The sequence below is a fragment of the Delphinus delphis genome, chromosome 3 (assembly GCF_949987515.2).
Source record: "Delphinus delphis chromosome 3, mDelDel1.2, whole genome shotgun sequence".
NCBI classification, from domain to species: Eukaryota; Metazoa; Chordata; class Mammalia; order Artiodactyla; family Delphinidae; genus Delphinus; species Delphinus delphis.
In genome coordinates this window covers 102,471,558-102,486,416 of record NC_082685.1, presented here as the reverse complement: position 1 = coordinate 102,486,416, position 14,859 = coordinate 102,471,558, and the positions used below count along the sequence as shown (strand labels likewise).

General features: G+C 36.6%; 1 protein-coding gene across 4 annotated transcripts in view; it reads right to left on the bottom strand.

Annotated features, from left to right (window-relative positions):
- MEF2C (myocyte enhancer factor 2C) overlaps positions 1 to 14,859 on the bottom strand; it is a 148,789-nt gene that overhangs the window by 92,680 nt on the left and 41,250 nt on the right. For 3 of the 4 annotated variants that reach the window (XM_060009174.1, XM_060009173.1, XM_060009172.1), the window contains one exon: positions 2,187 to 2,379. In XM_060009174.1, coding sequence (XP_059865157.1) covers positions 2,187 to 2,240 — 54 coding nt within the window. In that variant the 5' untranslated portion in view covers positions 2,241 to 2,379. Of the gene's footprint in view, positions 1 to 2,186; positions 2,383 to 14,859 lie in introns of all 4 variants that reach the window. The other variant, XM_060009171.1, reaches the window with a different exon arrangement.

Here is a 14,859-nt window from a genome sequence, read left to right as displayed (position 1 = left end):
CATTGGCAGGCAGACTCTCAACCACTGCGCCACCAGGGAAGCCCATGACCTACATCTTTTAGGCTCTCTCCCAAATGGCTCTTACGATCACTCTTACAGTAGAAGAGAGGCACGCATGACAAATATTTATAAGTAAGATGGCTGTTTAAGTTTGTCAATAGCCATGTAAAATAATCACTGAAATATATATTAAAACATGGAAGTTTTCAATTTTACCAATTCCATTTAAGAGTGTTGAATTAAAGGGCCAACTGAACCTAAAGACGAAGAAAAGACTACACAGATCCTAAATTCTATAGAATAAAACCAAGGAATTCATCTTCAGGATTAAAAAAAGTAAGGGTGACTAAGCTGAATTTAAATAAGTTTTCTTCTCTTAAAGTTATCATGACTTCTAACATGGGTGAGAGTAACAGCAATTGTAGGCGCAACTATATTTAAATTACGAAAAAACGTTCAATTGTTAGCTCAAAAGTATAGTGTTAACGTTCTCGCATGCCTGTGTAAGTTTTATATTCCTTTATAAAGCATAATGAAAGCTCATGAATTCAACCGCAAAAACTTTCTTTTGTCCTTGTAAGCAAAAGGAAGATACAATAAATTTCATGAACCCCGAAATTAACTGGCATTATTCATGAAGTGTAGATGCTAATTCATATAAAGCTTTGACTGCACCCCAAACAGGTGCTAGTCCAAACAGTAAGATCTAAATAGTCAGTGGTATATGATGTTCAATATTTCAGTTTTAAAATTTCAACCTATAAATCAATTAAAAAATACTGTGGTTTTATATTGACAGAATGATTGCTTTTTGGCTTGACCCATAGCAATACACAATATGTAGGAAAACACGGAAGGAATCCATCGTAAATCTTAGCATTGTTCATCCTTTAGCTCAATTTTCAGCCCAAAATAGTTCAAGTCATATGTACCTTAAGTGTAATAATTTAAAGGAGTATAAATCTGAAAATCTAAAAAGTTTCTTTACCTCTTAATGGCATACTGGCTTTGATGGCATAAATAACAACTTCTATTCATTATAATTTACACATGTAGCAATAAAAAGTTTTAAAGCACGAATCAGTTCTAGCCTCACTAGAAGGTCCAAGAAGCTAGAAAGGCACAGTAGGGCAGAAAGAGTGTTGGGGGAAATTACAGTCCGGTGGGGCGTCTCTGAGGCTGTCCTCTTAGCTTTCCCCAGTGTAAATGGGCAACAGCCAAAACGCTCTCCTCCCCCGTGGTCAAGGAATGTCTGTTCTGTAGGTTCCATTATCTATTTGCAATGGTTGGGATCTGGCAGTACTGTAATATCTCTCAGGAACCATTATTTGCTATTTAACATCAGGTTAAACATTTGTTATTTAACCATTAACATTTGCTATTTAACCATTATTTAACATTAGGATGCATACAGACCACCCGGCTATTCTTACTTCCCCTAACTAAATCCACTCTCCCCAAGGGTGAAGGAAAATAGAGTCAAATCACAGATATTCATAATATACAAGTCTTCACTGAAGAGAGCATTTGCATGTATAAAGTCTTTAGAATAGATTAATTGTATCATACAGATATCACTGGAGTTCTAGAAAAAAATGATAACATGTGCCTCTAGGTTTATAAAATTCAGGCTTTAAAGAAAATGCTATGAGTTAACTGATAGTTCTCGCTTCTGTGTTTGAAGAGACTAATATTTCGTTGTCAGCACAATGTTAAACGTTTTGGATGTATTTCAAAGTCCCTTTTACTGTGAATAGACTGGAAGCCATTTTGATACAGGATATTTAGTCTATATTATAAACCTCTAAATGGATGACCACAAAAGGCCTCGTTCCCATGAATATAAGAATATCTTTGCTTGATGATGCATGCAGTGGAGCAATATTATGCTTATTAACTCTTAATTATTAAGCTATTCATGTTACGCAAACGCAGTTCCATTTAAAATTCATGTTGAAGTAAAAAGTGAATAATCATCAATGCGTAAAGTATATTTCTTACAGATAGAGTGATTTTTTTTCCCCTTTACTATCAGCACTTAAACTGACCACATTTAATTCACTAAAACTTCTCTTAATGGATGTTTATAAGCTCAAAATGTTTTCAGTACACTTAACATATCTGGGGGGGCGTGTAATAAATGGCCCATGTAAATAACAACACACACAGAAGTTTACCCCACTCACCTGTCTGTTACGTTCATCCATAATCCTCGTAATCTGAATCTTTTTTCTCCCCATAGTCCCCGTTTTTCTTCTCTCTCTCGTCCCTGAAATTATGTATTTTTTCCTTCCTTTTCTTTCTCTTTCCTGTTTCCTCCAAACAAATCTCCTTCTTCAGCACTTGCACTGCTCAGTTCCCAAATTCCTGCATTCGTTCCTGCTGAACAAAAAATAAAAATTAAGCACCACTTTAATATTCTAATTTTCTAAAAATAAAACTCTATGGAACTAATCAAATTAAATGAATGAAAATAAGCATCTGTTAAAAGTACATGGTATATCACATGTAGGAGCATATCAAGTAGGAATGGTTTGTTCTTATGATTAAAATAATCTTGTAAGTAATTTAACAAGTCATTTAAATGATGAAAACTATGCTTTAAAGTCCAACACTTGAAATGTATCTTTTGCAAAGAGTTTCTTACTATTTTTTTAATGTAACTAGGTGACTATTTTCACCCTTCTGTTGTGAAAAATTACCTATATCAGAGAGTTAATGAACCTTTATGTACCTGTGTATGCTAAGTAGGGCAGCTAATTCATTTCTGAAGGGAAAACAATCTCGTGTTTTGACAGCAGAGGTGATAACGTCCCTCGTTATGCAAATAGGATGGACTATTATGAAAGTGCTATTTGATGTATGTAAATGTCAACGAATTTAAATCTAAATCCTTTAATCTTATTTTTTAAAAGTCACTGCTATGAGAACACTGTAAAAATAATGTGGGATATTTAATCTTACATAACAAGCAGCTATCAGCAGTGAAATCTTTTCCTTTTGAAAGCCCTTAAGCTATATCTTGAATACAAGAATCAAAAAAGATAATCATTCATAGAAAAGAAAGAAATGGTATGAAAATTAGAGTATTATTCCATTTATGACTATATTTCTTATAAGCCATCAGTTCCTTAAATTTAAATATTTTAAAAAGACACATCATATCTCTTTGGGGAGCAAGATATAAAATTATAGAAGCTTGCCATATACTGGATATCTTTAGGCCATGAATTAAAATGAAAGAAGTGATCATCAACAATGTAAGATAAACCCAGAGAATCCAGTGTATTAAAAGTATGTATCTTTCTTTGTTTTAAATTATATCTGAAAATATTTGAATGAAAGTGAATTGCTGTGAAATGTGGAAGTTAACAAAAAGGCATTCCACAGTGGCTTCTTCATTTGCAGGCAATAGCTTCAATTATTCTATCCCGTCTTATGTCAAAGAATGCAACTACTTCACACATTGCTCAGAATTTCCCTGTTTACTTTAGTTGGTGTCTGACAACCGACCTGATAAATTCCCACATGTATTATGTAATACTAAGCCATTGTCCTGGCTATTTAATAGATTATTTGGCTCCAATTCAAAGTTATTGGAACAGGAATTGGAACTGTTACACATTTGGTCTGATCACATTGGCTGTCTTTTGATTTCTTTAATTTAATTTCTAAATTCTTTATCACCTCGAGTAAATTTTTTAAATTTAAGTTTTCTGTGATTATCTAATTGCAGAAGCTATTATGATATAATTAGTTCTGGTGGATTACGTGCTGCTTAAACACTAAGACCATCCATTCTCTTTTGCCCAGTGCCTTCTATTAAACTGTAGCTCACTTCTGCCTCTGAGAATATATGTATGTTGAGTAGTATCACGACCACACAGTGCTCATCAAAACTATTACTCCAGCGGCAATTTTAAATGTTGGAAGTAGTTCAGAGTTTTAGAGTTATATAAATAATAACACACATTTGACAAATAGACAGGAAAAAATTAGCTGTAAGATATATTAAAAAAATCACATTAAAATATGAAAAATGCACAAAGCACAACTGCATATTCACTGTTGTCAAACACGGTCCATCTACCTATTTTTAGTGACAGTCTTAAATATCACTCAACTGGACAACTTTCCAGTGTTTCCTATAGTCTTACCTTAGAAGCAAGCAGCAAGATAGAATGGTATTTCCCATGCATGTGCAAGAACCCAAAGAGACAAACAGGCTTCCTCGATCACAGAAAAGCCAACCCATGAATCCACAGCAAATGCATATGGGACAATTTCCTTTCTTTCATTGAGCTGAGGCCGTGGCACTATCGGCTTACAGGACTATGCCTGCCTAAGCGCTTACTCACTTTAAGGTGGAAGGTCAGGGTGAACAGATTAGAGTGTGGAAGAGGCGGGGAAGAAGAAAACTTCTGCGGATCCTGATTTCAAAATACAACTAACCAAACGAGTAGAGAAACATCCCTGGAGAAAAGTCTCCTTGGAAAGACAGAGTTCTTGATGAATCAAACTTAGAAGAGTTCCTCCATCTCACCACCCCATATTTCACAACTTTGAAACGAGGGACGTGTCTTAAAAAGAGCAGAGCAAGGATTTTCTTTTTTAATTCTTAAAACATTACGGGAAGTATTCTGCCAGAAAGAACTGATACGTGTCAATATGTATATATATAAAATAATCGATTAAAGATGACATTTTGAAATATGCAAGGTAATGTAGAGAGATGTAAGTTTAAATTTCAATAAAATTAAAACATTTTCTTATTTCCCATAAAAATGAATATTTCTTGAAGTGTGCTGCCTTTTGAACATTTCTGAAATGCAAAATTTGATATGATTAAGTACATATGCAGAGTAAGATATGGTGAGGATGAGACTGTTTGCATGAAGTAAAACGTGCCTTAGAACATTCTGCTTAGAACGTTAGATTATGGGTCAGCAGGTTTCAAGGCTGTCAGTAAAAATTCAGAGTTAGGAAGGTCAACAACAGCTCAGTAGCTGTTTTCTTAGCATAACTATTTTTCTAACCTGATTTTTATGCAAAAATTATATTGTAAGGTTGGTTTCAAGTATTAATTTGTAGGAGGCCTAGAGGGGCTGAAAAGAGATTATATAACTTCAGTAATCTGAAAAATTGTTTTGTATGTATATGAAGAAAAGAATATAATAGCTAAACTGCACATAGTAGAATCTGAGTTACCCTGAGAACTTTCATGTATGTACAATCAACCATAAGCTTAAAGTAATTCCAGCAGCCTTACCGCTACTTCTTTCCACATGAAAGAAGAATTCTTGGAAAATGACAGAGTTACAGAGAAACAATCAGTAATTTAAAAAAAAAGAAAAGAAAAACAAATACTCTACCATAGTTACACTCTATAGAGCTACAGTCTTCTGCGTTTTTTCTTTTTGCCAACCTAAATAGAAGAAAAATAAAATCATGCTGCTTACTAAAAAGGGGAACTTCATTATGGGAGGCTTCTGTTCACTTTGAGTTTGGCATAAGCAGACAGACGAAGGCAAAGTGGTTTGAGACCCAAGGAGAGAAGAATTTCTTGTGGACAGACGCTAAAGATCCTTCTCCCACCCTGGCTCTCTCATTTACAAACAAGTTCCCTGAGTGACACACACCTCCCTCCCTTCCCCCTCTCCTCCCCTCACTCCCTCCCTCCCACAAATCCCTCCCAGTAACACAGAAGAATCTTGACAGAATGGCAGGAAACACGCACAGACTGGTCAGGGAAGGATATGATGTCAGCAACCACGAACAATAAAAGGTGTAAAGGTGCTTCCTTCCCTAAACTGTTCCAGAAGTGTAAAATGGGAACCAAAACTCTTCACTTCCTTCTCTGAGCAGAACTGTCTGAGTGTGCTGGGCTGCTCACCCCACACAGAGAGGCCTTTGAGAGGTTCAGATAAGGGACAAGGAGAAAAATCCAGACACGGGGACAACATTTCTAACTCCTATTTTTAAAACACCTGAGAAAAAAATCCATTTCAGCTCTGGGTTAGTATTTTATATGACTGCTTTAAGAAATAAAAATAAGAAAACAAACAAGTTCATTTTGGTGAAGTAGGAGATACACTGCAATTACCATTTACCATACCTCACCCAAATCATCTGACACAGCTAATGCGGCCATATAATCTTAATTTACTCCCTCGAGGCAAATGAAAGATTCTATACAGCAAAGAGCCAGATGGATACTTTGGTTTTGGGTAAAAAACAGAATCATGAAAACCGTTAAAAAAATCAATGTTTGTTGGGAAAATACATGGATTACTTCTTTGCCCCCATAATTAAAAAAAAAAAAAGATATACTGGGTGGTGGTGAGGCAGGGGGGCAAGAGATTCCTATGTTATTGAAGCTTTCAGAGTTCGTAAAAAAATTCAGACTAAGAACCAAAGTAACTAACATAAACTTTCAGTATACAGTGAAACTATTTATTTTAGTCTCATCACTATTAGTTTCTTTCTAACATGGAAATGGCAGTCTACCATAAAATTTCTGTAGGAAGAAAACCACATATCAAGTGAATCTGAGTCATCTTCAGATTTCAATCATCTTCCCACAACACTTTGATTTAGAAATTAAACATAACCTTCAGTTTTGTGTTTTGATCTTAGAGTGAGACTGCCATGCCACATTGAAAGATGTGGGAAGAAATTAATTCTCTGCTGCTAAACTTATCTGTGCAAAGCATGTATTTTGCTACAATAAGCACCGTGCAGTCACTTAAATAAAAACAGCCTATGAATAATGACAAAACATTAAAATATGTGATGTCAGTTTGCAATGAAGAATTCTGGTTTTCTTTTACTCATATTAGCAAATAACTTTTTCACTGACTCACATTTTCACTACCACTAGCATCTTCATAAAATGTTTTGTAAAAACTCCAAGCTGAAAAGCAAGCATGCTATATCACACAAGAAATTATACGGTTAAATAAATACAAGCTGGATACTTAGCAAGGGACAAAAATGATCATAAGCCCAGTTGCTGCAAGCCTGGTATTACTAATTCAAACAATTAAATGATTCATTATTAGTTTAAGTGGAAAACTTTGCTCATTATGGTGCATCTAGATACATTTAACTTTCTACTTTATGATATGTTTGAAAGACACATGAGGCATGTAATTATATTTTGGTTAAAAGGAACAAGCAGATCTCTTAATTTTTTTCTCTTAAGAAGTATTCTGAACTTCAAAAGATATAATAATTATTAATCTTACTGTTATTCAACTATGTGATGTCTTATGAGTTAGGGAATATTTCTTTGGTCCTGAAAGTCACTTCACTTCTCTCTAAGCTTGCCATGTATTATACAGAATGTTATACTACCCTAGCTATGAATGCAAGCTGAATTTGTCCTAAAGACACATAGCTAAGACATCCTCTTAAGGGTAATAAAATTACCCATTCTTCCCCACTGGATTTCATTATCATGAATATAAACAAAGTTATTTTCTCAATTTATTCCAAGTTAATATGATGAATTTTTTTTTGCGGTACGCGGGCCTCTTACTGTTGTGGCCTCTCCCGTCGCGGAGCACAGGCTCAGCGGCCATGGCTCACGGGCCCAGCCGCTCCGTGGCATGTGGGATCCTCCCGGACCGGGGCACGAACCCGCGTCCCCTGCATCGGCAGGCGGACCCCCAACCACTGCGCCACCAGGGAAGCCCAGTACGATGAATTTTGAGTCATCTTCAGAACAGTAACATAATGTCAACTGTCTTTCAGTTCCCCACACCTGCCAGGCTCCTTCCTGCCACAGCGCACATGCAATTCCTGCGGCCTGGAGCGCTCTGTGCCTCCTTAACCTCTTCCCTTCCTTTCTGTCTCAGCACATTTCATCTCTCCAGGAAGCACTTCGCGCTCTCCTGATCACATCAAATTCCCCTATAAGGACTCATAGCACCATGTCCTCCTTTGTAGCACTTGTCACAACTGAAATTGCCTGTCTGCCATCTTCCTCAACATCTGTGGGCCAAGTCTGTTTTATCTGACTTTTGCGGTTTCAGTTTCTACCCTAGTGCCAGGCATATAGTAGGAGTTAATAACTATGAGTTGATTAATGAATTAATTCATTAAGATTTTTATCTCTCAGGTGAATATTTTCTTCAGTCACTATTTTTAATGACTATTAAGAACATTTTCATTTATACAGAAGCAGACTGATAACCTCACTTAATCTTTCATTATATTTATATAGCCTCTCATATATGGAATAAGAATAATTTATACTGAGAAGTGGAAGTTGAATGGATTTTGGAGTCAGAAAAGCTCAGGGTATGAACTCTAACTTGGTACTTAGAAGCTGAGTGACTAAAGACTAATGACTTAATCACTTGGAACCACTGTTCCCTTGCCTTACAAAAAGTTGGGAATGTACTTCTTCATCTGCAGGATGGTTGTAATCATTAAATGTGGTACTACAGGTGAAGACTAGGTACATAGTAGGACTGGGAACATGGCTTACTACTTGCAAGATTGCTTCAGTTTTGAGGCATAAACTGAAAGTCATACACAATAAGGTTATCAAGTGAACCATAGTCTTTACATATACCACGAAGACCTTACTTTGCAGAGATGATGATGGGCAACTTCTAAAGGTAATACCTCATTTATCCATTAACAATAATCATTATATGAAGAGAAACTTACAGTGTTATAAAAGTTAAGAAGTTCCTCATAAGTATCAGTCATGGAAGAGCTTCAGGCTGCAAAAGTAGAAATAACTAGGGAAATACATCAATTTTCCCAATGACCACGGCTGCTGAAAACTCTACATTAATGTTTCTAGTCCTACTTTAATATCTTTCCCCAAGGACAAAAGGAGATGAAATGTATGTCAGAAATATAATAAGGCTAAAAAGGAACTCGTTTTGAAAACCCCTGCAATTAATTTAATAAGTGGGCCTAACCTGCCATTATCACTGATATAAATCATTTTATTTACACAATTCTAGAATTTAGGAGACACTTACCTTTAAACAACTGTATTGCATTATAAACAATTTAATAAACACAAGGGAAGCACGGCTTCCCAGTCATTATCACCTGCGGTATATTTTGCCTTGGACTCTTTTTTCACACTGGAGCTTAAACGGCATTCTCCAACCCCCATGCTAAAATAAACTCCAAACAGTCTAAATATGTCAAAAGCCTTGTGCTACCCAACCACACCACAGTTTTTAGTCTTTCTACATCATATTGAGTAATTAAGTCAGGGTTCTAGCAAGTCTTTGTTTTCCTAATTTTTCACCATGTTTTCTTCCAAAGGCCACTTCGCGATGTGGCAGGGTCACCACAAGGTAAATCCGCAGCGTCCTCATCACACAGCAAGAGCTACTAAGCATCACAGAGTGTGTTCTGTTCCCCAGCTGTAACTTTTCCAAAAGCAAATGCAGCTGGATTTTTTGTTGCTGTTATTGAACAAAGCAAGTTAAGCACTACACAACACCAATATCAGTGAAACAAAACTGTCAGCCTTCAACGCAAGCTAGGCTTGAAATGGGAGATGTTGCTATGATAAATTTTCATCTTGGGCTTCCCTGGTGGCGCAGTGGTTGAGAGTCCGCCTGCCTACGCAGGGGACGCGGGTTCGTGCCCCGGTCCTGGAGGATCCCACATGCCGCGGAGCGGCTGGGCCCGTGAGCCATGGCCGCTGAGCCTGAGCATCCGGAGCCTGTGCTCCACTGCGGGAGAGGCCACAACGGTGAGAGGCCCGCGTACCACAAAAAAAAAAAATAAAAAAAATTTTCATCTTATGACAAAAATCTGAATTCCCAGGCATCTAATGATCCTGTCAGAAAAATCTTACATTCATTATTTTCTTAATCTTTAATATATCATATTTCATTATTAAAATGTAAATATTCTACACATTTTTCCTCAAAAGCCTGAGTGTATGAGACACAGTCTTCAGCCTTACTAATACATTTGTGTGTCTGTATGTGTTTGTACAGAGGTAATATTTTCCTATAAAACTGCAGAAAAGGGAAGAAGCATATTTTAGTCTTTCATAATATGTGGGTAAAACGAGTACATTTTAAGATATCTGAGTAGTCCTGAGTATTATCACTAGTAAATAATCCCAGTATTATTAGGATTGTGATATGAATGGTTAAAAGGACATTCTAAGTAAAGGCTAAGTAATAAAATAATACTCTGTATTCAAACATTACATTAATGATTGAAAATTATGTCCTTGAAAATAATTTGCCTCTGTTGTTATTTACCTTACCAATTTATGTAACATTTAAGGATGACCTTGAAATGAGAAGAAATACTATTGTCCTCCTGCCAATGTTTTTGTTCTACATTAAGAAGAATATGCTTGATAAATCATCTGCTATTTACATTCACTGAATGTCATTTACTTTTGTCTCTAGCTAAGCTTTAGAAATTTAAAACGTTTATATAAAAACCTTCTATGATAATTTATATAATAGTCAAAATGCCAGTCATACCTCAAATCGAAAAAAAGATATTTGATATTACCATTATATGTGGCTCGGAACCCAGTGATTCATCAATTTTTCGATTTCTCTTCATCTCCTTTACAGCATCCTAATCAACCTAATTAAGGCTTTGTTCATCTGAAACCTCTGATGACAATTTGTTTAACTCTATCCCACTGTGGTCTTCTTATAAGGAGAATTACATCTGATCTTCTGACAGCAATCATTAAATGATCCCAACTGGCCCCAATTAAGCCACATGGCTCACGGCTTCCATGTAGTCAAGTGCCAAGTTCTCTGTTTCATTTACACATCATTCTTGGTTTATTTTCTTAAAGCCAATTAAGTATATGTGTCTTATCAAGTGGAACTAAATTTCCTTGTGTCCACTAGCTCAAGACAGGGCACCGCCTGACTCCACAGTCACACTGAAGATCATGCAGGACCCCTGAAGCCTTTCTCCCTAGCAGTAGTGCTATGAATGGAAAAAAAAAAAACAAACAACTTTACTTACTCAGGATGAAATTCATGCACATGTACCTCCTCAAAACAATACACATGTTTAAACGGTTCTGGCTGACATAAATCAATAACAACTTTTCATTTGGCTTATTTACAAGGATCTTTTAATAGAGTAGTACCTGCATTTAGTTGAGTTTAATATTCCTTTTTTTTGAACATTTGAAATGATCTCTTTAAGACCCTCTAAAACAGCAGTACCAAAGTAAGACTTCCGAAGTTAACCTTTCTTACCCTTAATTTCTGCTCTAATTTTTTCACGTATACTCAATTGTAAGTTCTATAATGATGTTCCCAGGCCTTCCTATGTGCGCAGGTAGCCTCAGGATTTAGAGCTCATTGATTGTGTGCTACTCCAGGGAAATGGCTGATTAAAAACAGCCTCTTGAGGAGACGCTCCTATTCACATCTGGCTCATCTTATTCTAAACTCTTAATACCTGTATGGAAATATGACCCCTAGCTTTGGCTTTGGAGAACCTCAGTTCACAGATCCTTTACCTTAGGTGGCAAGGCAGAAACACAGTGAAATTAATCTCAATATGACTGGTGTTTGAAACAGTTTCTGAAGACCTTAATCACTGCCCTGACTACTTTCCTGTGAATATAAACAAATGCACTGTATTTTTATACCTAGTCTAACAATAGCTATCACTGATCATCTGCTGGTGTCTGATGCAGGCTACCTGTCACAGTTCTCAGAGTAGAAGAATTAGAACATATCTGTTCATCCTAATCATACATTAAAAACTGACATTAGGACAGATGACTGGATGGATGTTACGCATCTTATAGGACATTAACCTTGATGGAACATGTAATTCCTTTTATCATTTGACCAACAGATGGAACTACAAAGAAAAAAGAAAATACAATGGAATCTTTAGCATACTGATGTTTGGCAACACCTGGAAAAAAAGAGTATGTGCATTTTCTTTATGATAGCTAAATACATACTTGATCAGCTCTCAATAAATGTTCTTTTCCTCATGCAAAGAGGAAAATTCAAAATATTTATTACAAAATGCTGATGATGTAGAAAACACCAACCCCACAAATGACTGACTTTGCTACAAAATGTCTAACAAATGTATTAAAATTTTAGTAAAGCACAACAGACGCTCGGGTATTGTATTATGAAATATTTCTCACTGTATTATAGTAATCTCCAATAAGATTTGATGTTAATTTTAGAGCATGCTTCTGCTAAAAAGGGCAAACCCTGCAACAGATTTAGTACAAAGAAGCTGAAAATATCCCGTGGAAAAAAAAAATCTGTAGCGAAATCAGCCAGCCCAAATCCTGCCATTACTCAGCACTGCAGTGACGTGCGGATGTTTGTAGTGGTTTGAGGAGCCAGCAGGGGTGGAAACTCTATGTACTCGACTCCAACATGATTGCAATTGAACCTCATCAAAGTAAGAGCTCATAATTTGTCACAGAAAACAGCCAATTAACATATGTTAGAAAAAGGCTTCATAAAGATAATATATGATTAAAGACCCAGTGCAGCTGTTGAAAATCAAAACTATGCATTTAAAAAAGAAATCTCAGCCTGAGCTTCCGTATGGTTAAACTGATAATGGCTACTATGATTTTTTTTTTTTCGTAAGTAGAAAAATATAATTACAGTGCTTCTCATAAGTTTGGGGTTATGGCGAAAGGGAGAACTGGGTACTGTGGCACTATTTACTATGCCTTACTTACTTCTATAAATAGTTGAAACCCTTGCCAAAACTCTGTAGTTACTTTGTTATAGTGCTATTTTAAAACACAGACCTTCATTGTGAGCTAAATGGCCTTCAGGATGCACTTTGTAGTTGGAGCATTCCTCTCAAAACTATATCCTCCCTTTATCTGTGTAAAACTCCAGGACAAGAGGACTCTACATGACTGCCCCTCTGACTGTAAAACACGCTAGGGCTGTGTAACGCATGGCTTGAATACATCAGAACTTTTGTCAGGGGTGGTGGTCAGGAATGGTGACGGTTAAATGTCAGAAATGTGATTAAGGTGGCTGTACGCAGTGCAGATCCTCTAACAAGACACAAGGCAGTCTATCTGCCCCAGCTTTGGAGCAGATGAACTATACGTAGCTATATGTATTTGGTGTAGTCTCATTATAGATGTTAAATTAAACTCTAGCTTGGACCACGCGGGCAATCAAATCCTGGCCAAGTTGATGTCATCAGAGGCCAAGAGCCAAAATCATGATGTTTAATATTACAGATATCAATGAAAAAGTCTGATCAACAGTCACAGAGACATAAACGCATCGAGCATGATTAAGAGGTGCCAGAGACACCACCGTGAACCAAACAGAGGTCCTGGTCATCATGAACCCGAGGCTTGAAAGGGGGAATGAAGCAATAAACAAGAGAATACAATGATTTTAGAGAGAAAACTGCTACGGAGAAAATACCACAGCAGAACAGGCTAGGCAGGGGTGACTGAACAGGAAAGGGCTGACTGAGGTGAATAACGCTGTCAGGGAAGGGTTATTTGAAAAGATGACATCTGAGGAGAGACGTAAACCATGGATGGAGCAAGGCTGCATTTGGAGGGTGAACACTCCAGTACTCCACCTGTCGCTGGTGGTATAAATTTGGCCAATTCATAGTTTCCTGAACCTTAAGTTTCCTCAGCTATAGAATGGGAATAACAACACGTATATTCTATAATGAGGTTGTGAGGCTCAAATAAAAAAATAGATCCACATTCATTTGTAAAAATTTAGTTGGATGCAATTCAATTTCTGAAATTCTCTGCGTAAACTTGTTTAACTTTATGGAAATTATAAATACTTTGAAACACAGAGAATATAGTATAATGCAAAAGGTTTCTAAATTTATATTAGTTGGATCCAACGGTGTGTTCTCCCTTGAGATGTGGTTATTTCACTGAAGTAATGCCCACTGGTTGAAATAGGTCTTGTGGATATAAGTTCATTTTGCAGTGCTAAATATGGATAGTACCATGAGCAATCTGACAAACACAACACAAAATTTCTGCAAATGTAAAATACAGAATTGTATTTTTTAAATCGTATTTTTTTTTTTTTTTTTGCAGTATGCGGGCCTCTCACTGTTGTGGCCTCTCCCGTTGCGGAGCACAGGCTCCGGACGCACAGGCTCAGCGGCCATGGCTCACGGGCCCAGCAGCTCCGCGGCATGTGGGATTTTCCCGGACCGGGGCACGAACCCGTGTCCCCTGCATCGGCAGGCGGACTCTCAACCACTGCACCACCAGGGAAGCCCTAAATCGTATTTTTAAAACTCTTTTAGAAATAAACAATCTCACAACATTACTAATGTAACAGTCATTGTTTTAGGTTGATTTATTTCCTCTCTCATAGGGCCCAACTCCCAAGCAATCAGCACAGTTTTGATTAAGATCTCAGTGATAATCAATGAGACAATGTTTCCCAGTGTCTCACTGTATGGGAAACATTCACACATCTTTGGAGTCAGCTATGTAGCCTCAAGCCAAACAGATTAATTTCCAATTTAGAATGAATAGACAAATTGAATCATCTAGTATTTTTAAAATTAAGGCATTTTTAAGGGAAAAATACAAAACTTAAGGATTATGAATTTTAATAAATAGGAAATTAGAATGAAGAACAACAGACACTTTAATTTTAAAAGTTGTAAAATATAAATGTCCAATGAAAAACTATAGTATTTTAAGTAAGGGGAGGGGTCAAAATTTCCTATTCAAGGAAACCTTACTTAAGGAATAATGGGTATATATTTTCAATTTTCCCTCCCCTGTCATGTTTTGGGAGAGTGGTATAAATTTGATCCTTTATTCCATCATTTTCTTTTTATGTCCTATTTGGTGAACATAATTTATCAGTTTTA